Source organism: Narcine bancroftii, chromosome 8, assembly GCF_036971445.1.
Source record: "Narcine bancroftii isolate sNarBan1 chromosome 8, sNarBan1.hap1, whole genome shotgun sequence".
In the NCBI taxonomy this organism is placed as follows: Eukaryota; Metazoa; Chordata; class Chondrichthyes; order Torpediniformes; family Narcinidae; genus Narcine; species Narcine bancroftii.
This window is the reverse complement of record NC_091476.1, coordinates 166,091,194-166,116,239: the sequence shown is the minus strand read 5'-3', so window position 1 is coordinate 166,116,239 and position 25,046 is coordinate 166,091,194. Positions and strand designations below refer to the sequence as shown.

Sequence of the window (25,046 nt, the reverse complement as noted above, 5' to 3'; positions counted from 1 at the left end):
GTAACAAGGCCATTTCAGCCATGAGTATGTACCAGGGGTGAAGGTTAATTGGGTGGCATGGACTTATGGGCCGAAATGGCCTGTTACCATGTTGTATGTCTAAATTTAAAAAATAAAGGTTTCTCACCCCGAGGGTAGAAAGATATCAACCCAAGTACCAGGTGATCTTGGCTAGAATTCAGCAATCCTGGAAATGCACTGTTGTGGTAGTACTTCATAGTTGATTTGATGGAACAATTAAACAAGGTAACAAGCTTGTCTGTGGTTTTACAGAGCCCTCTCTTAAAAGATTGTTTATTTAAAAATGAATTTCACAATAAGGAAATACTGCTCAGGGCTCAAACCTCCAACAACCTTGATGCACGATTAATAACCCCAAAAGTCTGGAAGTTATGTCAAAGTGATGGGCTTTTATTGACAGTAGAATGGTGGCACATCCATGCTGGTCAACTGAATTGAATTGGGGAGGGGACTGTGGACTATTCAGGAGCCTGTGGGAGGAGCCACAGGTACAGTCGGCCAATGGGCATGCCCAGACAGTTAAAAATACAAACAGTGGTTTACCACAAAACTTTTTGAGGCCTTGGTTCAACTGAGTATATCATGTTCTAGATGTAAACTTTGGGCTGAGATGATGAGAAACTTTTTAACTTGGAGAGTGGTGAACTTGTGGAACTCTAGAGCTCAAAAACTTATTGAAGCCAGTTTGTCTGATGCATTCAAAAGGAATTTGGATTTGGCCCTATTGTCTAAAGGGATCAAGAAGTATGGAGGGAAAGCAGGAATAGGGAACTGAGGTCGTATGATCAGTCATGATCATATTGAATTGTGGAGGAGGCTGGATGGGCTGTATGGCCTTCCATTCCTATTTTCTATGTGTTTAAGTGAACTGGGGCAGGCACTAAACAGAGGAACAGCAGAACGGATGTTTGGAACATTGCTGAAACAGTTGAGGGTTTTTGTTAGGCCTTAAATCAAGACAGAAATAATATTTTGATTCCTATTTGTCTTTGTATATTTTCTGTGAATTCACTCTTTTTTGGAAAAAACACAAGTAAAATTGAGGACGTTAATTTCTGACTCAGTTCACATTTACCATTTGGAGTTGTAGCTTACTACTTCCACTCCTGGCCCACAATTAAAATAGCCTGCTTCATAAAAGTCTGCATCGATTCCAAAGGTGCTACTCCAGGGAATGGGCAGAGGTGATTTTTTAAAAAAAAACAATAAAGCATGTGAAATTACGACATTGTGGCCAGCAGTGAAACTTGGTTGCAGGAGAAGCAGGACTGGCAGCTCAATGTTCCGGGGTTCCGTTGCTCTATATATAGAATGGAGGGTTGAAAGGGGGAGGATTGGCATTGATCATCGTGGAAAATATCGCAGCTGTGCTCAGGCAGGACAGACCAGACGGCTTGTCTACTGAGGCTACATGGGTGGAACTGAAGAATGGGAAAGGTATGACCACACTCATGGGGTTGTATTATAGATCACTCAATAGTCAACGAGAATTGGAGGAGCAAATATGTTGCGAGATAGTGGACGGCTGCAGGAAACATAAAAGTTGTGATAGTTGGAGATTTTAATTTCCCACATATTGACTGGGACTCCCATACTCTAAAAGGACTGGATGACTTGGAGTTAGTCAGATCTGTTTAGGGAAGTTTTCTAAATCAATATATCGAGGTACCAACTACAGAGAATGCAATACTGGATCTCCTATTAAGGAACAAGACAGGACAGGTGACAAAAGAATGTGTAGAGGAAAATTTTGGATCCAGTGACCATAATTCCATTAGTTTCAAGTTAATTATGGAGAAGGATAGGTCTGGGCCTCAGGTTGAGATTCTAAATTGGAGGAAAGCCAATTTTGAGGAAATGAGAATGTATCTAGAATGTGTGAATTGGGATGTTGTTTTCCAATAAGGATGTGCAAGGTAAGTGGAAGAACTTAAAAGGTGAAATTTAGAGAGTACAGAGTTTGTGTGTTCCTGTCAATATCAAAGGTAAGCTTGAAAGGTATAGGGAACTTTGGTTTTTGAGGGATATTGGCGATCTGGTTCAGAAGAAGAGAGGTGTATAAAAGATATAGGCAATATGGAGCAAATGAGGTACTCGAAGGGTATAAAAATGCAAAAAAAAAACTTCAAGAAAAGAATCGGAAAGACAAAAAGATTGCTTTGGCACACAATATGAAGGAAATTCCTAAGGGTTTCTACAGGTATATTAAGAGCAAAAGGATAGTAAGGGACAAAATTGGTCCCCTTGAAGATGATAGTGGTTGACTTTGTATCCAGCTAAAAGAGAAAGGAGAGATTTTTGAATGTTTTCATCAGTATTCATTCAGGAAATAGACAGAGAGTCGTGGGAAGTAAGGAAAACGAGCACTGAGGTCATGGAACCTTTAGAGATTAAAGAGGATATTCGCTCAGACCTTGAGGGAGGCTAGTACTGAAATTGGAGGGGCTCTAGCAGAAATATTTAAATGTCCTTAACTACATGTATTGTGTCAGAGGATTGGAGGGTAGCTCACATTGCACCATTGTTTAAAAAAGGCTCCAAAAGTAATCCTGGAAAGTATAGGCCAGTGAGCCTGATGAAAGTGATGGGAAATCTATTGGAAGGTGATCTAAGAGATTGGATATACAATTATTTGGATAGCCAGGGAATGTTTCGGAATAATCAACATGCCTTTGTGCATGGTAAGTCATGTGTAACCAATCTTATAAAGTTTTTCAAGGATGTTACCAGAAAGGTTGATGAAGGAATGGCTGTGGATGTTGACTATGTGGACATTAATAAAGCCTTTGACAAGGTCCTGCATGGGAGGTTAGTCAGAAAAGTTCAGACATTAGGTATTCATGGTGAAGTACTGAACTGGATTTGACAATGGCTGGATGGGAGAAGTGAGGGGTAGTGGTGAAAGATGGCTTCTCAGATTGGAGGCATGTGACTAGTGGTGTGCCTCAGGGATCGGTACAGGGACCATTTTTGTTTAATATTTATATCATTGATCAAGTTTGCAGATGACACAAAAATTGGATGTGTTGTGGACAGCAAAGAAGGTTTTCAAAGCTTGCAGAGGGATCTGGACCAGCCGGTAAATTGGCCTGAAAAATAGCAAATGGAGTTTAATGCAAACAAGTTTGAGGTATTGCATTTTGGAAGTACAAACCAAAAAAGATCATACACAGTAAATGGTAAGCCACTGAGGAATGCAGGTGAACAGAGGGATCTGGGAATACAGAAACATAATTCCCTGAAAGTGCCATTACAGATGGATTGGGGTGTAAAGAGAGCTTTTGGCATATTGGCCTCATAAATCTAAGTATTGATCACAGGAATATGGAAGTTATGTTAAAATTGTATGAGGCAAAATTTGGAGTATTGTGTTCAGTTTTGGTCATATTACTACAGAAAATATATCAATAACTTGGAAAGAGTGCAGTGAAGATTTACAAGGATGTTGCCCAGACTTCAGGAATTGAGTTACAGGGAAAGGTTAAACAAGTTAAGACTTTATTCCCTGGAGAGTAGAAGAATGAGGGGAGATTTGATAGAGGTGTTTATGAGGAGGATAGAGAGTAAATAGAGGGTAGGTGAGTCATAAACTAGAGGACATGGGTTTAGGCTAAAAGGGGAAAGTTTAGGGGGAACATAAGGGAACACAGAGTAGTGGGGGTGTGGAATGAGCTTCCAGCTGAAGTGGTCAATGTGGGCTCAATTTTCACATTTAAGAACAATTTGAACAGGGAGATGAGTGGGAGAAAGATGGAGGGGTATGGAATGGGTATAGATCAGTGTGACTAGGAAAAAACAGTGGTTCGCTACAGACTAGAAGGGCTGAGGTGGCCTGCTTCTGTGATGTAATTATTTTATGGTTCTAACGTGTTCTGCAGCACTATTGGAGCCACACCTATAACTTGAAAGGTGTTCAGTTTCCAGGCAAGGATGGCATCTTTTTTTCTCTCAGGACTCTCATCATGACATTCCCTTAGAAGCTATATTGGCAGAAATCACACTAATCTATTTGCAAGCATCCCTTTCACAAAGCAATTGGAAATAAAAGATGAACCTGACATCAATCAACCTTTACTTCTTCTTCATTTAAAAGTTTTTTTTTTCACAGCAAGTTGAGAATGACTGACTAGAAGTGTGAAATTAATGAGAAATGTCCCTTGTGATGCATCGGTTGTCACAGTCTCTGCCATCCCCTTTTCCATCTCAATGACAATAGCAGGTTTGATTATTGTCATAGTCTTTAAACATAGGAAAATCACCCAGGTGCTTCACAGGGGGAAGCATATGGGGACAGTTGGGAGTCGATAAGTCGAGGGAGATCTCCCAGTGTTGGGGTTTTGGGGGGGGTGGATTTCTTTCCTCCATCAGAATGAATGGAGTGACCTAACCATCACCTTTGCTGGGGTACAAAAGATGTCCCATCAGATGTGGATCAGTAAATGGATCGGAGCGAGAAGGTTGAGGGCACAGGTGCTTATCAAGAAGGAACCAAGAAGCTATAAGCGAGGATTGAGTTAACTGCTGATCATAGCAACAAGAGTTGAATGGGTATAATTTATGACATTTGAGCAAATTCAGAATAAATATGGAGTTTTAAATGTATCTTTTTTTTCTGCTACCTTCAGTTAAGGTCTGATATAGGGGACAAATTGGGTCCAGCACTGACCTGACCGCAGTGTAGTGAAATAGAGGTTCTGGTTCGAAAGGGGAACACAAAAAAAAATTGCAAAAATGTATTCCTTACTTCAGCTGGGAACCCATAAACAAGGCCTTGATAAATCAACACAAAGGTGGGAATCCGATTTGGGTAAAGAAATTTATCTATTTTTGCTGTTCCAACGCGTGTCAGGACTGCATGATTAACACAATTAATGTAAGGTATCGACTGGCGCAATAGGTTCTTGCATCAGCTATACCTCACTCCACAAAAGTTATGTAAGTTGAAATCGGAAATATCAGACTAATGTTTTTGATGTGGTCAAAAAATATGTACATTCTTGCATTCAATCTGGTTGTTATGTCTCTGTTTTACTTTGGATGCTTCTTAAATAATTTAAATATGCAAGATTCTAATAACAGAAGAGACTTTTACTTGCTGATGCCTTCCACCATCTCAGGAGACTGCTCACACACACTCATTTATGTATACATATGCTCCACAGTGGTGCTCAACAGTTACCACAGCGAGAAATGTGTATTCTTGCACAGTTACAAAATAGTTCACATTATTCTGACTATCCTGGTTATGCCCTAAAATAAGGCCTCTCTGAGAAATCTCCTGGAAAAAAAATACTGGAATTCAATACCCTCAGGTTCCTAAATTATTTTTATTGGGGAATTTAGAAGACGTAAGACCTAAAATGAGACTGTTGGAATATCAATTAAAATTCATTAAGCTCACTTTAGCAGAGGCCAGGAAAATGCATAGCAGTTACTTGGAAATCTGATTCCGAACTAGGTCTTGCCCACTGGAAAATAGAAATATATAATGTATAACCCTAATGTGTTCCCCTGGAGAAAAATCACCTATAACCTTAGAAATAGCTATGATGTATTTTTAAGACTATGGAATTCATACCTAAGGTACATTGAGGTAAATATTTAACGATTCTCCCTCCTGTCTCTTCTCAACCCCCCACCCCCCCCCCCCCCCCCCCACCACCACCCGGTGCTCGCAGCACCAAGGACCATAGATCTCAGGTTATTTGTCCCTTGATGGCAGTGGGGTTTATTCCTAGGTGAAGCCAATCTTTTTTTTTCTTATTCTTTCTTTTTGTTTCTGGGGGTGGTGGTGGGAGGGTTCCTCTTTCTTTGTTATTCTTTCTCTATTATTTCTATGATTTTTTTTCTTCCTTTGGTTCAACATGGACAATGAATTTGCATTTTTGTAACATAGTTGTAATTTTTCTTTCTTTATAATAATTAAATCACATATTGACTCTTTTTTAACCTTTAATATCAAAACATGCAGATCGATGCTTGTATTATTTTGTTAAGATTTATGTTTTTCTTTTTGATTATTCTTCATTTTGACTACACGTTGATTGAAAATTCTCAAAATAAAATATTGCAAAAAAAAATGATTTGAACTGGTGAATCCATATTGTTTGTACACTTGTTATTAATTGTCATGTGACCGGAATTCAAAAATATATTTTGCACACTATAAAATGCTTGAGACTTTCTGATGTGAACAGTATTAATGTGTAATGTAAATATCTTCACTTCAAGTTGTCTTCTTGAAGTAATTCTTCTTCCTTCTCCAATAAGCCCCTTTGCCTATTTCTGACATCTGTGTTTTTGGTAAATTTCACACCCTTGTTCTTCAATATATGTTGGAAATTGTACTGTTCATGAAAGCTGTATTTCTTCACTTCTAGGTGGTGAAATGCCACAAATTGTTTTTGTCATTGGAATTGCACATTCTGTAATATCTTTTTAGATTTTTTTGGTCATTCAACTCGCTAAAAGAGTAAAAGGCAAATTAATTTGTGATTATTTTATTCTTAAAGAGAACCCCAGGGAATCTTGCTTTGATCCTGGAACAATCAAGAATGGTACAAGGGTGGGAACAGATCTCAAGCTTGGATCGACAGTGACCTTTTACTGCGACAGTGGCTACGAGATAGTTGGTTATTCAACTCTGACCTGCATCATGGGAGGAGATGGGAAACCTTCTTGGAATAAGCCAGTCCCTTCCTGTTCAGGTAAACTCAAATGGAAAAGTTAAACCCTGTTGTATTTGCACACAATATAACTTTTTATGCATTAACCTTTATTTCCTTACCTAAATGAAAAAAAAATGTTAGAAGTTATGTCCTTTAGCCATTTTGCCTCCAATATTTAACTTGATAAGAGATTTTGCATATGTCAACATAGTGCATGAGAAATTGGCAGCTCATTTATTCCAAATCTTTTATAGATATTGCACTGGAAAGCACCTTGTTAATTTATCAGAGTGAAGTTGTTTACTTCATTCAATTTTATTTAACCATACATGTATCCCATTTTCTCTCTCCGTGAAATTGTTTGGTATTTGAACATAATTGTATCATTCACAACATAATATTTCATCTTCACCATATAGATAAGAATCTCATGGAATGTGAGATGTTAAAATAATTTGTTCAGGTTTATTTTGTGATGGCCTATTGGATTCTGTTATGGACAGAAGTTTGACTCATCCCGCCTCCTGCTATTTGATGAAGACAAAATATTATCCCATCATCTGTGACTTGGAATGTCATCACTTCAGAGAACTGTGTTGAGTTCCTATCTGAAGACATGCAATCTTGACTGAAAAGCTCAGAAGCTGAAAGCTATGCCCAGAAATCATAATGGATAACAGCTACAAACTGTTTTGTGTTTTGTGAATAATGTTGATAGAATGGGACACCATTTTAGGCACAAGGAAGACGCGATGTAAAAGCAAAATCCCTCGTACAATTTCCTTTGAGGAACAGAAATAATTTCAAAGATGCAATCAAAAAAAATCAGGAGCTCATCACTCAAAAGATATTACACAAACTGCAATAAATCACCAGTCTGTTTTCTCAGCTCTTAAGTATGAATGTGCATTAGAATTTAAATTTGACAAATTCTGAAAGGACATGTTCATCACTATACAATAAACTAACAGTTTAATCCTTAATTTATATTGAATGGTGCTTTGCCCTCCCCTGGCCCCCCAGCCATCTCCATTACCCCTTGCTCTTCATAACATCATTTTTTAAAAAAAAACGTTTTCAGTTGACAAATTACTCAGTAAGTATGACTTCATTTCAATGAACCTCCATTTTTTAGTTGGATGCTCAGCTTCATTGTATTTTCATTTTCTTTGCGAGAGTTTTTTTCTGTTCATGTGTAATGAACCTCTGCTTTGAATTATCTGCCATATTTTTAAACTTTGCGGCAATTTCTTTTCTTATTTTCCTCTTCAATTCAGTCACCCATTTTTAAAATACTTCAATAATAGCTCATCAATATTTTAACTGCATTTGGATCATGTACAGTTTGAAACTTTGGTAACTAGATAACCTTTTGACTGGTTACATGAAGCATCACCCAAGAGTATATTATCATCCTATCCCAAGAGAAAAATATGTTGGAAACGTAAATAGTACAAAAATGAACATGACTCATATCTGTCACAATTTTAACTTGCCGTTTAAAACTTGCTTACTATACCGAGACTTTGGAGTAATTGAGTATGAACATGAATATCCCAAACTTCCTGAGAGGGTATTGCCATTGTAATTTCTGTGCACCTTGCGAAGTACAGCACCCAAGCACCACATCCTTTCATTTTATTAGCAATTACATTGGAGAATTGTTCTCAGTTTAACTTGGCAAGTTTGTCAACTCCATTTCAAAAAGGGATTATGGGAGTAGCAGGGGTAATTAAGTCTCTAGTAATTAGCATTCTTTTTGATGAATTGCATTAACTGTTTTTAATTGATTTCATGTGCTTTTGGGTGTTTTAAGTGCTTTGATTTCAAAATAATTTGAAATAGAAGCAAGATTAGGTCATGCAACCTTTCAAGCTTGCTCCTTCATTCAATGAGATCAAAATTAATCTTCTACCTGAGTGCCAGTTTCTCGTACAATGCCCAAATGCATTGATGCCCAGAATATCTAAAAAAAAAATTGATTTCAATGAACCTAATGATTTGAGCTTTTACATCCTTCTGGTTTGAATAACTCCACAGGGCCATTATGCTCTGAGTGAAGAAAGTCTTTGTAATCTCAATCCTGAGCATTCTAACCCTTGTTCTCAAACTGTGATTCCTGGCCTTGCCTCCTCAATCAAGGAAAACATTCTCCTCTTTAAAAAAATTTACTACTTTTCAATGAGATTTGCTTCTAAACTCTTCAGAATAATCTCCATTCCTCCTCTGAAATGCAAACTTGCTGTTGCTCAAATCAATCCAATAAATTAATGCAGTCGTCCCACAGTGGCATAAACATCTTGCTGCCATAATTGAAGAGGTTACGCTGTTCCTGATGTGGTCTCACCTGGGTCTAATACAATTACATTAATGCTTTCTTAATCCTGAATTCATATCATTATAAAGCTGCCTCCTATCGCTTGCTGCACCTGGATCTTCATTGAAAACTAACCAACCCATCTTTTTATTTAATTTTGTTGAACTAAGCTTAATTATTAACAGCTGACAGATGCATTTTCTTTGACAGTCAATTCAGCCTCAGGGTGTATCTTTGCTTTTAAGTGGTCAGATTATTCACATAAAACCTCTTGATGTATTGAGCTTACAACTTGGGTCAGAGGAGGCTTCTGGACCAGTCATTTTCTTTGGCTTGGCTTCGCGGACGATGACTTATGGAGGGTAATGTCCACGTCAGCAGCAGGCTCGTTTGTGGCTGACAAGTCCGATGCGGGACAGGCAGACACGGTTGCAGGGGAAAATTGGTGGGTTGGGGTTGGGTGTTGGGTTTTTCCTCCTTTGTCTTTTGTCAGTGAGGTGGGCTCTGCGGTCTTCTTCAAAGGAGGTTGCTGCCCGCCGAACTGTGAGGCACCAAGATGCACGGTTTGAGGCGAGATCAGCCCACTGGCGGTGGTCAATGTGGCAGGCACCAAGAGATTTCTTTAGGCAGTCCTTATACCTCTTCTTTGGTGCACCTCTGTCACGGTGGCCAGTGGAGAGCTCGCCATATAACACGATCTTGGGAAGGCGATGGTCCTCCATTCTGGAGACGTGACTTATTATTTCAATCATGTCATTAAATGTTGTTTTGTAAAGAATCTGGTTGGCTGTGTAACCTGTTCATTTGTGTTAATTTACTTAAGAATTAAGTTGTGTAATTAATTTGGCACATTTCAAAAATTCTGATGGCAATAATTTTAGTGGGTATATTTTCAAATTTCATGCATGTTCTGTCTGCTGTTATAACATCAAATTAAACCATTGAACACTTTTCCTAAAATGGGGAACAGAAGAATATTATGCTCATATTTTAAACAATTAGCACAAATATTTAATCTCTTGGTGAATAAGCTTTCTCTGTTTACTCTCTTCTGCCTCATTCTAAACAGTGGTGGAAAGAAGGGGAGTATCAGACTTGAGATGAGAGAGAATTCTCTATGAAGCATTTTCATATAAAAATTCTCAGAGTGATGAATATTTTTACATGTCTCTTATTTGAGAAACTAAGAAGTTTGTGGAGCTGCCAGGTGATATTGCAGAAATGACAGATACTAATACATAAAATGAGAGTTGGAGCTAAAATGCTTTATCTAAAATAGGTTTGATTTTGAGGGAGAAATGTAAATGCTGATCATATTTGCTGGATTATATTGTATTGAGTACAGTGTAGTTTTAGAAAAATGTTTGGACTGAAATGACCCATCTTTGACCACCAAAAAGAAAACATACTGAGTCTTCAAACATAACTGATGCTTGTAATTTTCTGGAAAATGCTTGGATGACAAATAGATGCTACAGGGTTGGTTTGGCATTGGTCATAGTGGCAATCTTGGAAAGAGTAGTGTTGATACATTTATTGTCAGAAACATTTATATCCATCAAAATTCTTATTTGCTGCAGCCAAACAGGGCCTTGTAAAGAAAAACTGCAAGAGTAAACTCAATTAAATTAAGAGAGGCAATAATTGCGTCAGGTAAATAATAAATGTTCACAGCGATCCTTGTTTTTTTTAAAAAAACAATGACTTGCAACAGTGTCAAAAATAGTGGCAGTTTCACATGTTGAAAAGTCATGAGTCTGAGGTACAGCAACCAAGGAAGCTTTGTAATTAGACAGCTGCCCATTGAATTTCACTGAGTACCATGGAATGGTTAAGTGTAAGCAGGATGAGGTATGTATTAAATGTGCATGTAAATGTACTAGGATGCATTAAAGTTCTAGTGTTCTGCAATCAAACAGGACTATCAGGCAGAATTATTGTTGCACTACATTTCTGTTTACTATTGCATGTTTCGTTTTTCAGCACCATGTGGCGGCCAATATATTGGATCAGAAGGCGTAATTTTGTCTCCAAACTATCCAAAGAACTATACTGGTGGACAGACTTGCTTATATTCCATCATTGTGTCCAAAGATTATGGTATGGAACACTCTCTAATTGAAACAAAAGTACCTGTCACTATTAACTTCTAGTCATATACAGTATATTAGGATATATTTTCAATTAATATTTCCAATTCTATATGATTAAATTGTTTGATATAGTTTATATCAATAGATCCATTCATGATGGTTACTAAGCATGTTTTCCTCACATTTATTCATTATAAATGAATTTGATATTAAAAGATTCAACAGCTCGGATTTGGATACTAATCCTATCAATTACATATATTTCAGGCTGCCACATTCTTAGCCCTTGCTGTGATCTCAAAGTTGCATGATGTTTTTCCATTTGAATTTTTGACGGTGGTTTTATTTCTAAATGAACTTGATTATCAAATAATGCTGGAAGATTCTAATTTAAACTGCACAACGCTGGCTAATTTTCCGTCTTCATTTTATCGATGTCGTCTTAATAATTGTTTTTTTTTTCTTGCCATGTAGTGGTATTTGGCCAGTTTACATATTTTCAAACAGCGCTGAATGACGTGGTGGAAGTGCATGATGGTCCCACCCAACATTCAAGGCTCCTCAGTTCACTCTCTGGCTCTCACACAGGTAATTCAAAACAATTGGATATATTATCACATACACAAAAAAAAGTTTCCAAGTTTAACCTATCCAATGCCTCAGTTTTCCAGGGGTTTAACATGGATTCTGATAGGCTATGATTCACAATACTGTGATTGACTAGCGGAATGAAATGTTTACAATTTACAAATGTGATTGACAAGGACAATATTAGAACGTTGTGCTTTATGTTATACCATGTGAATGCCGTGCTGTAAATACTGGGATGAATAACATAGGCAGCTAACTAGCAATTCCATTGTGGTGATGACGGTCCAGAATTAAGACCCCCCCAGTCTCAAGCATTCAAGCTGCAGTATGTTTGGAGACTGAGTTCTCAGCCATCAATGCCTCAGACACTGAAGATAAGAGCCTTGTACTGATCTTTTCTCTAAGACAAAGGTCCTTGACCATCCTGCCCAGTAAAAATTCACAGTAAGAAACTGGCCCTGTGAGCCCTTCCCATAAACACAGTGTTTGATCAATTGAGTTAAAGGATACTTGAAGATCAGAGTCTCAGATCTGACATAATTATTGATTAACATTATTTTAAACTCTATCTCCTGTTAATCACTAGACATATTTGGAAAACAATTTGAATACTATATTAAGTGCTGGTTAAAAGAAGGCGTCAGGCCAATGCATGGGCAGGATTTTCCACCATCTTTGATGCAGTCATTGCTTGTAACCATTTCCAGAATTAGATTTTATTGTCATAAACAAGTCACGAAATTTATTGTTTTGTGGCAGCATCACAGTCCAAACATGCGTATAAACGACCTTACAAAATTAAATTTAAAAAAAAATAGTGAATGAAAACTCAAAATAAGGCAGGCCTTTGGTCATTCAGGAATCTAATGGCAGTGGGAAAGTAGCTGACCTTGTGATGCTACCTGCTCATCTTTCGGCTCCTGTACCTTTTTTCCCCAATGGTAGCAGTGAAGTAGGCATGGTTTGGGAGGTGAAGGTCCTTGAGAATGGAGACTGCTTTCTTAAGATACTGACTGCGCTTGTAAATATCCTCGATGGAATGAAATCTTGTGCCCATGATGTCACAGGCTGAGTTAACAACCTTCTTGAGCTTTTCTTCTCCTGAGTGTCGGCACATCTGTACCAAACTGTGGTGCAACCACCTTGAATGCTTTCCACGGTACACCTGTAAATGTCAGAGAGTCTTCGGTAATATTCTTAATCTCTGCAAACATCTCAAAAGTATAGCCTTCTTTGTGATTGCATTGACATGGAGCCTCCAGGACAGATCCTCTGAGATGTTGACACCCAGGAATTTGAAGTTCTCGACCCTCGCCACTGCTGAACCCTCAATGAAGACTGGGTTGTATTCCCTTGACTTCTTCCTGAAGTTCACGACCTTCCCCTTGGTTTTGCTAAAATTGAGTGCGAGGTTGTTGGTGTGATACCACTCAACGACTGATCTCTCTCCTTCCTGTACGCTTCCTCATTGCCGTTTGTGATTCAGCCGACAACTGTGGTGTCGTCGGCAAATTTGTAGATAGCATTGGAATTGTTTGGCCACACAGTCATGGGTGTATAGTGAATAGAGCAGTGGGATAAGCACGCATCCCTGGGGTGCACCTGTCTTGATAGTGAGGAGGAGACATTGTTTCCAAATCACATTGACTGTAGTCTTCCAATGAAGAAGTCAAGAATCCAGTTGCGGGGGGGGGGGGGGGGGGGGGGGTGTTCAGAGGCCCAGAGTTTGAAGTTTCCTGACCAGCACTGAGGGAATAACGATGTTGAACTTTACGGAAGCTGCAGTATGAAAAGAGAATCAGTAGCTAATATATATGTAACTGGTGAATGCAAACATGGGGCTGATATATGCACAGGTAAAGATATTAATTGTGGGTCCAACAAGACAAATCATGTTTTTAATTTGGTGAGGTCAGGAAAAAAATAGCCCTCAAAAATGCATCTGTAGTTTATGTATTATTGTCAATATAGTTATCTGTGGATTTTTTTCCATAAAATAAGAGTACTGGGTGGACCATAAAATATAAAATTGGAAGTTGTACCAATAGGTAATGTCAGAATTGTTAAGCTATCACATATGAAAAGCCTGATATCACACATCAATCAGTGAATAGAAAGTTAAAGTTGTTCAGCTACCGGAACACTGGGGTTTTGCTATTGAACCCACTGGTGTATATTTATTTTTTCTTTGGCTTGGCTTCGCGGATGAAGATTTATGGAGGAGTATGTCCACGTCTGCTGCAGGCTCGTTGGTGACTGACAAGTCCGATGCGGGACAGGCAGGCGCGGTTGCAAGGGAAAATTGGTGGGTTGGGGTTGGGTGTTGGGTTTTTCCTCCTTTGTCTTTTGTCAGTGAGGTGGGCTCTGTGGTCTTCTTCAAATGCATGTTAATTATCATGCATAATTATGAAGGATTATAGTTATTTGAGTGAATTACCTGTAAAAAAAAAACTTGGCATACAGAAAACAGTGGCAAGTTCAATGGGCGCAAAGGTTACAAATGCATTCCTGGCCAGCAGCTTTGAGTATGGAAATTCTGACATTCACGACTGCTTTGAACCGAACTTGACTACCAGCAGAACTAGAGTGTGCAAACCTTGCGAGATGTTTTTTATGTCAGGGACAGATGCTACTGATCAAGAATGTTAATGGCATAGTGGGCGAAATCTGACCCCAGCTGCACTGTGGTGTTGTACAAGCCTTCGCCTGGAATTATAATGCGACTTTTCAAAAACTACCTGGAAATATGTCTTGCTGACGTGTACATTCCAGATCCAACCTGAAACACAAATTGGAGTAAAATACAACATAAAAAGGGGCCTTAAAAATGTATTGGAAGCTAGCTATCTGACAGAATTGTACCAGTTTAACTAGAATATGCATTCCAAGAGCAACAGATGTTATTGGTTCCAATGGGATATCCAGTCATTCTAAAGTTAAGAGATTCATGTATGAAACAACATCTCCTTCGTGAGTAAGAATTTAAATCGGAGGTTCCTCATCATTTGATTGTTGCAGTTTTCTGAAGCTGATATGCCTCCATATTTTCCCTGCAGTGTCAAAACCGGCAGTGCTGAATGTTCCATAGCCTGACATGAAGGAATCTCAACTTTAATCTGAACCAGGAATTTGATCATCTCTCCTTAAGATCTGAAATACTCTATTAAATAATTATAGACTAACAATGTCACTTAAATGATTCACACTGACAGACATTATAAAGTGCCTGGGTACATCATGTATACTTGTGTTGAAATCATCTTTAAAATTGATAATTTTGTTGACATTTTTCCTGGTCTCACTAAATTGTCAAACTAATTGTTCAAATGCTGTTATTCACTTGGCAGATCACTACATCTAAAAATTGCAAAGAATCCTCCGTTCTTGTGATAAGATTTATCTCTCTGACATGAGTTACAATACACTCGTACTACTGGCATTGCATTTACCCCTGAAGAAAGTTTCAGATCGTTTAACTCTCCTAGTCTGAAAAGAATAATCTTTAGAAAAGTAAAAAAATAAATTGTTGCTGCATTTATTGGTTCTATCCTGTGATGTAATGCCTGATGATGTGGAAATTGAATGTATTTGAAGGTTAACTTTTTTGTGCTTTGTCAGTATACTATCTCTCACTGATCAGTAATTTCTCATACAAATATTGCTGCCAATGTCCAAACTATAACTCTCCTTTTTCCATACTCACTGGCTAGCAATGTTCAATTTGTAAATTATTTTTATTAAATCTTTATATAGTATCGTGTTCCTAATTTTTCCACCCCCCCAAAAAAAATTACTTAATTCATATTACACAGTGAAAAATAGTCCTGTGCTAGAACCAAGATTATAAAACCCCCTTTTTGGTGGTTTTCTCACTTGCTGAAATTGAAGTGGCTCAAGTGGTATTGGAACGCCAGTGGTATTGGAATGGCAGTAGTAAGATGGTAGCACCTTCTCCTGGGGTGTGTCCTCATTCACTCTGTATGTTTGAGCATGAGGATCCATCACATACAAATCCAAAGTATTCCACCCTCGGAAGAAATTTGTCTGATCCTTGAGAGGTAAATCCAGTAGTAAATTAAAAAGTGGTTTGTTTCTGTCTCCATTTCAGTACATCATATTTTTGTTCCCTCTTTCACAGCTTTAATGGTTTATTCTTCCAAACCACTCAAGGTTGGGTGATATGGAACCATCTGCAAAAACTTGGCTCCATCCATCTGGGAGTTTGATCAATTTAACCCTGGTGAAATTGCTTTAATTGTTGATCATTGTAACTCTGCACTCTCCACTTGCAAATCGTTGCTTAAATTGCAGAGTTTTTCATCAAAGCTGTTTCTTTCACTGAGAAATTGCATCTTCTACAATCAACGTCATAATTTTCATTAATGAATGAGCAAAATCTGATTCCTTAACTATAGTTTGTGCTGCAAGGACAAGAGGTTGTGAGGAGAAATGAGTAAATTCTTCTGTTGCTCCTGACGTGTTATCATTTTTCCACTGTGCTTTCGGGCTACTTAACTATCTACGATAGGTAGTATGCAACAGAAAAGCTGCTCCTCCTTATAATGGAGGATCATTAAAGAAAAAAAGTAATTCAAGATGCTTTGGTTGTACCCTTTTCAGTAATATGGTAACGATGGATCTGATTAGTGATTTCCTTCCTGTTCAAGCTGTTTACTTGGTGGAAAGTTTGGATTCGGTCTCATTACTTGGGTAAGCTGCCTTACCCACTTCGTCCTATATTCCAGTCATGATATCATCAAATGGAGATACACAAACTGGGTGTCTGGCAGTCAGATTGTTCTGTCCACCTATATAGTCATATGAAGGTAATATTAATGTGTTCTCCGGCCATAATGAGTAATTTCCTCGTATTCCTCAAAAATATACTGCACAGTCATATGATTTGGAAGTTCTAGCCTTGCATGTTCTTTGGAAGTTTTGACATGACGTAGATGACAGGCAAATTCTATTTGTGAATATCAGTACGTGGCCTTGATTTGGGGGGTGGGGGAGCGGGGGAAGGAGGAGAAGACCATATCACACCAATGTTCACATCTCGACTCGTCTCAATTTTACAAATGTTAAGGCAAATGTATCTCAGCATCATCAAGCATTGTGTCACAGGAGATAACCTATGCATCAACTCAAACCACAGGAATACAGTTTTATGTTTCCTGGTCCAATTCCAAATTTGATTCAGAACTTTACTCAAAGTATCTAAAATGGCTGAGAAGAAGTCAAGATGATCAATCATTAAAAACTTTTTTTTATCTTATCCTCAACTGGGTGGAGTTCTTCAGCATCAATTTTATTGCCAAGGTAAACTCCTCCTTTCTTGCAAAGGCAAAACATTTTTTTAACAGTCATATTCCTGTTTTCTTGGAGACTCAAAAACATTTTCCAGATCCATCTTTTGTTCCTCCCCCAACTTTCTAAACAGCAATATATTGCCTTGATAGCCAACATGTGAAAGACCTTGAATAAAACTATCCTCTTGACTCTGAATTTATACTTGAACCTCAAACTCTTGTCAATAGAAATCTGGAAAAGCCCAAGGTGAATATCATTCATTCAGAATTCCTTTGAACCCTTGTCTAATTTCATCTAGTGAGCATGTGACATGCCACCTTCTTGGATGCATAAACTAAACACTGGCGAAGTAATGCACATGACCTCTCAAGCCTGCTCTATTAGCAGAATTATTTCTGATATAATGTTAACCTCAACTCATATTTCCATCCTACTTGCTGCAACCTTTCACCTGATTGTTATCAAAAATCTCTGTCTTAAAATATTCAATGACCCTGCCTCAACCAGTCTTCAAAGAAAGGAGCTCTAAAGACTCTCAACAGGGCACGAGAGAAGATTTTACTTTCTCTCTCTTCAATGCGCTGGTCGGTCTTCTATTAAATGGTGAGCCCTTGTTCCAGATTCTCCCACTAGAGGGAACATCCTTATCACAAATGGGTTCGGAATGAAGAAAGCAACGAAGAAAAATTATTCCTTGTGCTTAATGTTATTATCCGACCAACATTTTACTCCTGATTACACATCACCAAGTGTTCCGCACCAGTGTCAGCTTCTATTGATCTTCTCCGGCCATATATATGTACAGATATATGGGAAGGTTCAATGGACTTTGCTGTGTGAACATTATAAATGATTAATCTGGGTCATTTCAAGTAGTTCATGTGACTGATTCCGTTTACTATAATTCCTTACACGTTGAGTGCATTTTGATTGCTTGACTTTGCTCTGTCTCGTAAATAAGAAAACTGACATTTCCAAAAATTTTCAGATTTGATCTGTGGATAAAATCCGAAAATGCTTTTTTAAATAAAGAAAGCTCAACAGGACAGGAAGTATCTACGAAAAGAGAAACGAGTTTAATCTTTGAAGTGAGGAAACTTTGTGCCTGCACATGTTAGCCATAATTATATTTTTCTCCTTTAGGTAGTTCTTCCTTCACCTCAACATATGGCAGCAGGGCTTGATGAGATTGTTAGCATCCCTGAGCCTATGCAGGGGTTGTGACAAATCTGATGCATGTTTGTCCATTGTATTTGCAGTCCAGGTAATATTAAAGGTTATCTTGGACGTCGGTATCCTTTCACTAATTAACTTCCCTGGACAACACAAAACCTCCTGTAAGTGTAGACACCGCACACAAGATTCAGTAATCCATTGCAAGTCTGTTATAAAATGTGCAACAGTTTCCTTTTGATGGTGATTACAGCCATTAATCTTGTACGATGCTTTTCAATTTCTCTAATCAATTCCTGGTTTGATTCATGCCAATTTGTATGAACTTGCACTTTTTAGCATTTTCAAATGAGAGAAAAAAGGATGACTTCATTTCTTCAACATAATTTCTAGTGATTTTTTTAAAAATTTTCCCCCAGCTTCCTTCTAAACTCATGGAAACAAGCCTTAGACTCTAAAGTGAAATGGTTATGATACCAAGCACCATCCTAGGGATTGGTACCTTGTGCTGTCTGATGGTCCAGCTCTGTACTTCCATTAGTACCCCCTCTCCAGCAAAAAATTGAACTGATATATCCCATAGCTATTCAGATGCTTGTGAATGTTTCCAACGCATCATTCAAGGAAAAGGGATGAATTCTCTAAGGAACTCATAACCATCAACATCCAAAGAGATTATCAAGCTCTTATTAGTTTGCTGTTTGAGAACATGGAAGCAATTAACTTGTCCTGTGGGTTTCCTACAGTCACCACACATATTCAATCTTAATTTAACTGTTGAAGGAATCTGAAGGTGCTAATTATGCTCACCTCAACTACTTTCTTCCTTAGCACAGCTGATGAAAACTCAGACTTGTAGATTGATGAAGTTAAACTCATTTTCGCGAAACTAATGTTACAGTCCAAGAGAAACAGTCCAAGTAACACTTCTGTAAAGTGCTAATTCAAGTTCATTTGTCATCGGTTTGTACCACTACAATGCAACAAAACAGAATTCCCCAGTCCATGGTGCAGAATAATCCAAAACACATACAAATACAGATAAATGTTGCATTGTCTTAATAGGAGAGTCACAGACAGTTGTTTCATCAGTTGTTCACTGCCCCTGGGAATAAGATGTTCCTCAGCCTCCTGGTTCTGGCTCTGATTCTTGCGTATCTTTTTTCCAACAGGAGTAGCTTTCAGGGTGGTACGGGTCCTCCCTAGTTTTTGCAACCCCTCTTTAAACCACAATCCTGGTAAATCCCATCAATTGGGGAGGGGGTGGAGAGGAGAAGAGGGTGACCCCCAATGATCCTCCCTGCCACTTTTACAGTTCTGTGGATTAGCATCTGATCAGATTTTCTACAGCAACCATATCACACTGTGATGCGGCCAGCCAGGATGCTCTCAGCAGACCTCCTTAGTAAGTTGACAATGGTGACCAGTAGCCTTGTCTGCCTTAGCCTTCTAAGGAAGTAGAGTCACTGTTGTACCATCCTGACAAGTGAGGAGATGTACGTCCAGGATAGGTCACTTCTCAAGTGGACTCTGAGGAACATGGTGCTCTCCATTCTCTCCACTACTGAGCTATACTGTGTAATGAGGGGTGGTTGTCCCTAGTCCTCCTGAAGTCCACAATTATTTCCTGTGTCTTGTCCACGTTAAGACTCGGGTTGTTGCTCTCCTACCATTTCATGAGATTTTTCACTTCTCTGTATTTTGACCCAACGTTGTTGCTAATGAGATCAATTTCTGCTGCGTCATCTGAAAGTTGGATGACTCTGTTGGAAGTGGATCTCTTTGCAGTCATGGCCAATATCGGGAACAGGAGCGGAGTGGACACCCAGCTCTGTGATGCACCAGTGCTTAGTGTAATGGTGCTCGTCAGTCCGGACAGCTCTGCGGTACTTCCATGATAAAGTCCAGAATCCAGTCACAGAGAGAGGTGTTGAGTCCCAGCAAGGACAGTTTCTCCAACTATCTCTCGGGAATTATTGTATGAAACGCTGAGACTTCAATGGCGTATGAAGTGTCGTTTTCCTGCTGGGTCAGGATGGAGTTGAGGGACAAAACTATAACATCGTCAGTCGAAAGGTTCTGTCTGTAGGATAATTGAAATGGTTCAAGTGTTTCTGGGAGGTCCACTAGTTAGTCCTTGTTGTCAATTATCATAATTGCATCCTTTAATTGAGCTCAATATTGATTAGAAATAACAAAAATTGTGAGATAAAGAACTGTGTGTTTACCCATAGGGGAATGCCAACTTTATTTTTCACCAATCCTCGAGGCAGCATGAAAATAGTATAGTTTCCAACTACATTACACTAAATTAAAGTTATAAGTTGTGTTGAATGTATGTTTTGATTTTGTTTATTTTAAGGTCTTATTTCCTTTTACTTTACATTTCAGTAATTTTAAAAGAACTTCTTAAACCTATTTGAATAGTTTCTAAATGCTTCTGACATCCAGACCCAGTTCAACTACTCTTCTGCTTCCTGAAGAGTTAAGTCCAGGAGGTTGTGCATCATAAGCGAGAGAATGGGGCAGGTTGATCATTTTTACAGTTCTTTACATTGTCAAAGTACAGATGAAGCGTGTTGCTGTTATCAAGACTCGAAAGAAATGAATATTTTCCATCAGGGGTCTAATGAAACCCATAGATTTAAAACAGTGATTCTCTACCTTTTTCTTTCTGCCCCATACCACTTTAAAGCAATCCCTTGCTAATCACAGAGCAGCTATGGCATGGGGAATACTTAAAGTGGGATGGGAGTAGAAAGATAAAGGTTGAGAACCATTGATTTAGAATTTGGATATACATCATGAGGATTAAAATATGCTGTTCCCCACCCCCTGCCATTGCTAGACTCACTTTACACCATGACTGTGTGGCTAGACACAATTCAAATGTCATCTTTAAATTTTCCAATTATCACCGCAGTTGTTAGTGGAATCACAGATGGCAATGAGTAAATATACCGGAGTGACGTAGATCAGCTAGTTGAGTGGTGTCACGACAGCCTTGCATTCAATAGGCCTTTTTCACACTGCTGGCAAGTAGTTACCCTACTTGGACCCGGTGAAATTCCTGGGAAGATGGGACCTTCCAGGGCTTTCACGCCACAGTCCAAATTCTCTCTAATCTGCCATCCTCGGCAATTTAGGGGGATATTGCCCCCAGCGATAATGCATTACGCACTCACTGGAGTAAGTTGCCTTCCTTTACCCCCCCCAAATCCCAACTTTGGGTGCGCTTCAGCACATCATGGCAGCAGTGCAATGCGGGATCAATAGCTGACTTTATTATCCATAATCCTCACGCAGCGGGAACTGCTCTCGAAAATGCAGACTGGTTCCCGCTGCATGGAGATTATGGGTAACAAGGAGGCCATTGATCCCACATTGAGCTGCTGTCACAACTTTCCAAAGTGGTCCCGAATCGGCCCATTTTGGTCAGGTGGTATTATTCTTTATTTTAATATCCGATGTGACGCAGTGTGCAAGCCCTGATGTCACGACTCTTCCCCACTTAGCCATTTGCCTTTTCACACAGCAGGGAGGGGGTGGCCCATGGAAATTACCCAGGTCTGTGGCCCGTGGGCCTGGGTAATTTTCCCCGGCTGATATTTTCACACTGCAGGTTCAGGGGAGGGTTCTCAGGAAATTTTCACAGGAATCCCTATTTTACATAGCGGTGTGAAAAGACCTCATCTCATCAAATTTAAGGAACTGATTGTGGACTTCACAAGGAGGAAATCAGGAGAACACAAACCAGTCCTCATGAGAGGTCAGCAGTGGAAAGGGTGAAGAACTTCAAGTTCCAGGGTCTCAACATCTATGAATATCTATCCGGCAGACTCCATCTCAATGTAATCATGGAAAACATTCACCACCAGCTATACTCCACGAGGAGATTTGGTATGTCATCAAATATTCTTGCAAATTTCTAAAGGTGTGCATTCTGACTGATTGCATCGCTGTCTGGTATAGAGGACAGAAAAAGTGTACAGAATGACCTGGACAGAAAAAGTGTACAGAATGCTGTGAGCTCGGCCAGCACCATCCTGGGCATCAGATTTTACTCCATTAAGGACATCTGTAAGAGGCGGTGTCTCAAGAAAGCAATTTCTATCCTTTAAGACTATCACCATCCAGGCTGTGGCCTGTTCTCACTGCTACAATCAGGAAGGTTCAGGAATCTGAAGACAAACACACGATGATACAAAAACAACTTTGTTCCTCCTGCCAGTATATTTCTGAATGGATATTGAACAAGAGACACTACCACACTTGCCTCTTTTGCACTATTTTTTAATGTAATTTATAGGAATTTTACACCTGCAATGCTGCTCCAAAACAGCTTATCTCATGACGTGTTCATGATGAAAAATTTTGATTTTTAAATTTTTGTTTAATAAACCAATTAGTGGATAGTTTTGTTTAATGCCCCCATATTCATGGACAGTTGGTCTAAAAATGCCAAAACGCATGATAGAATCTGTTAATTGAAGCCAGACTTGCATCCCATTTAATCTGCAGAGTTTTCCATCAGACGACCAAGAGAGAAGGGAAAGTTCATCTTAAATCAATACCTCCAAATGTAGCACCAAATGGTAGCTCCACAACTTCAATAGAAATCAAATATTGAGGTTGAGAGAGGTTCACCCACATTTGTGTCACGTGCTTTGTCCTTTGTACCAGGATTGAATTTCTATAAGTATGCTTAGACCCTTGGTGCCACTCAGATCTTTCCCAGTGCTTTGTGCTTGAATCACATTTTCTCTTGCTCTTTCTAACTGCCCAGGTGGATCTAACCCATCCAATAAATGAACTTGTTAACGCTTAAGAGGATAATCAAGAAGAGCAGCTTTTCCTCTCAAAGAACGCACACTCCGTCACCTCCATTGGAAATCTTTCCTAATCAAAATTCTCCCACTGAAATGATGTGAAGATACTAAATTGGGATAGCCAAAGCTGAATGCGATATTGGATCTTAAAAAAAAATCATTTTGCAAATACTACAACTATAACAAAGATCAGGTCCAGCAAGGATGGATATTTTTTACAGAAATTTAGCAAACTGCATCATGGTACAGCTTTATCCAAACTCACTCTGACAATATCTGAAAGAAGTAATTTGGCTCATTGGGTCTGGCTCATTCTCCACATTAACAAGTTCACACAGCCTCGAAAGCTGACTGTTTAAGAAGTTAGAAAGAACAGTTAAAAGTGATATGCACACTGAGATTCGTTCTCTATAGCCCATGTCTCCCATAGACTCTTTGATCATCTGACTTGAGATTTTTTTTTAATTTTTTTTTAAATTTTTTATTTTTCACACCATAAATCACATTAGCCATGATATACATTTTCACACATTTTTAATGGGATTTTAAACGACAGAGTAATTCTTAATGCGACTGTATGAATATTCTTTTATTAAATGCCCATTGTTCCAACTCTTAAAAGTAGTTTATTTCAAGACTAAGAAATGACAGAAGAAATTAGCAGAATTGTTAAAATAAACCAGTTGATGGATTTTGTTTCATCTCTTTAACAACAAACATCTTGAAAAACAGGTAATGTTTTGGAAGAAGTTAAAGTGCAGTCCATTTCCAAATTTCTCTGCCTCATTTTGTTCGCACAAAAAAAATTGTTTGATTTGAATTCTGTCTTTCAACTAAAATGCTGTCAGACTTTTTTTTCCCCTGTATCAAATAATTTCATTGCTTGGTCCCAGTGGAAGAAAGATAATGATTTATGCAAAATGCTGGTGAGCTGACCCAGATCTTAATGGCGAGCAAGTCCACCACTACAAAAAATTGATTGATTATTTCCATGCTTACCTACAACTGCTAATCTCCATTATCCTTAGAATCAGGACATTTTATTCTCTCAGTGCTGATGTCCTGAATGTATTAGATGCCGTTTTGCATGAAATCAATAAAAATTTCAGTTAAATTTGCGATTACATCCCTTATCTAGATCAAAGCAAATTCCTAAAGTATTTGCAAAAATATCTTTGACACTCAAACAATTAATAAATTCCAGAAGAATTCTCACATGCACATCAAAGGTTAATTACAATGCTGAATAATCCCAAAATAAAGCATGAGGTAAAAAGGTCAAAGGAGGCAAAGTGAGTTGTTTCTTGGCAGGAGGTTTGTCAATGTTAATCACCAACAATTTAACATCAGAAACATTTCAGACAATAAGGTCTGCTAATTAATTGCACCATCATTTCTTACTGGCCTTGGAGTGTTGCAGACTAGTCATAGAATAACAGAAGACCCTTTTAGATCGGGCAAAAGTCCAAATGTAAAGGCGGAGAACCTCTGCCAAAATGCATAACCACATACCTCTCTGAATGTGCGGAGGCTGCCTCCGAGCCATATAATCTAACCCCTCTCGGTGAGGGACAATTGGTGGAGCATTGCTTAGGGGAGGGCTGATGATGCAGTCATCCCGTGACCCATCTTCCCACTCATCCTTTTCGCTCCAAGTCAGGGGTATTGCGGCAGCGGGAGCTGTCAGGGGGCGACTGGTGTGGGCTGGGATAGCCACACCGGGCCTCTTTGACCTTCAGGGTCTCTGTGGCTCATAATAAGGCAAAGCAATGGCTGTTTTCCCTACCCATAATCCCCCATGCAGCTGCAACTGCTCTGGGAACCACAGAGTGGTTCCAGATGCCTGAGGGATTATGGGTAGGGAAGGCGGCCACGGCTATAGTGCATTTTGATGATGTCTGGTGCTACGGCATCCATTGCCCCACCTCTGTCAGATCCAGAGGGCGCTACGAGGCACCTCTGGATATGAGTGGGACACTGGAGCAGCCTTTTAGGGCTGCTATCTGAAAGGTAAGTTCTTTGTTTTCCATCTATTCCTGTAACC

At 38.9% G+C, this 25,046-nt stretch overlaps 1 protein-coding gene across 1 annotated transcript in view; it reads left to right on the top strand.

The window, feature by feature from the left end:
• csmd2 (CUB and Sushi multiple domains 2) overlaps window positions 1–25,046 on the top strand; it is a 539,567-nt gene that overhangs the window by 258,127 nt on the left and 256,394 nt on the right. The window contains exons 23-25 of the mRNA XM_069896324.1: window positions 6,534–6,728; window positions 10,990–11,106; window positions 11,574–11,687. Of these exons, the coding sequence (XP_069752425.1) occupies window positions 6,534–6,728; window positions 10,990–11,106; window positions 11,574–11,687 (426 nt within the window). The remainder of the gene's footprint in view (window positions 1–6,533; window positions 6,729–10,989; window positions 11,107–11,573; window positions 11,688–25,046) is intronic.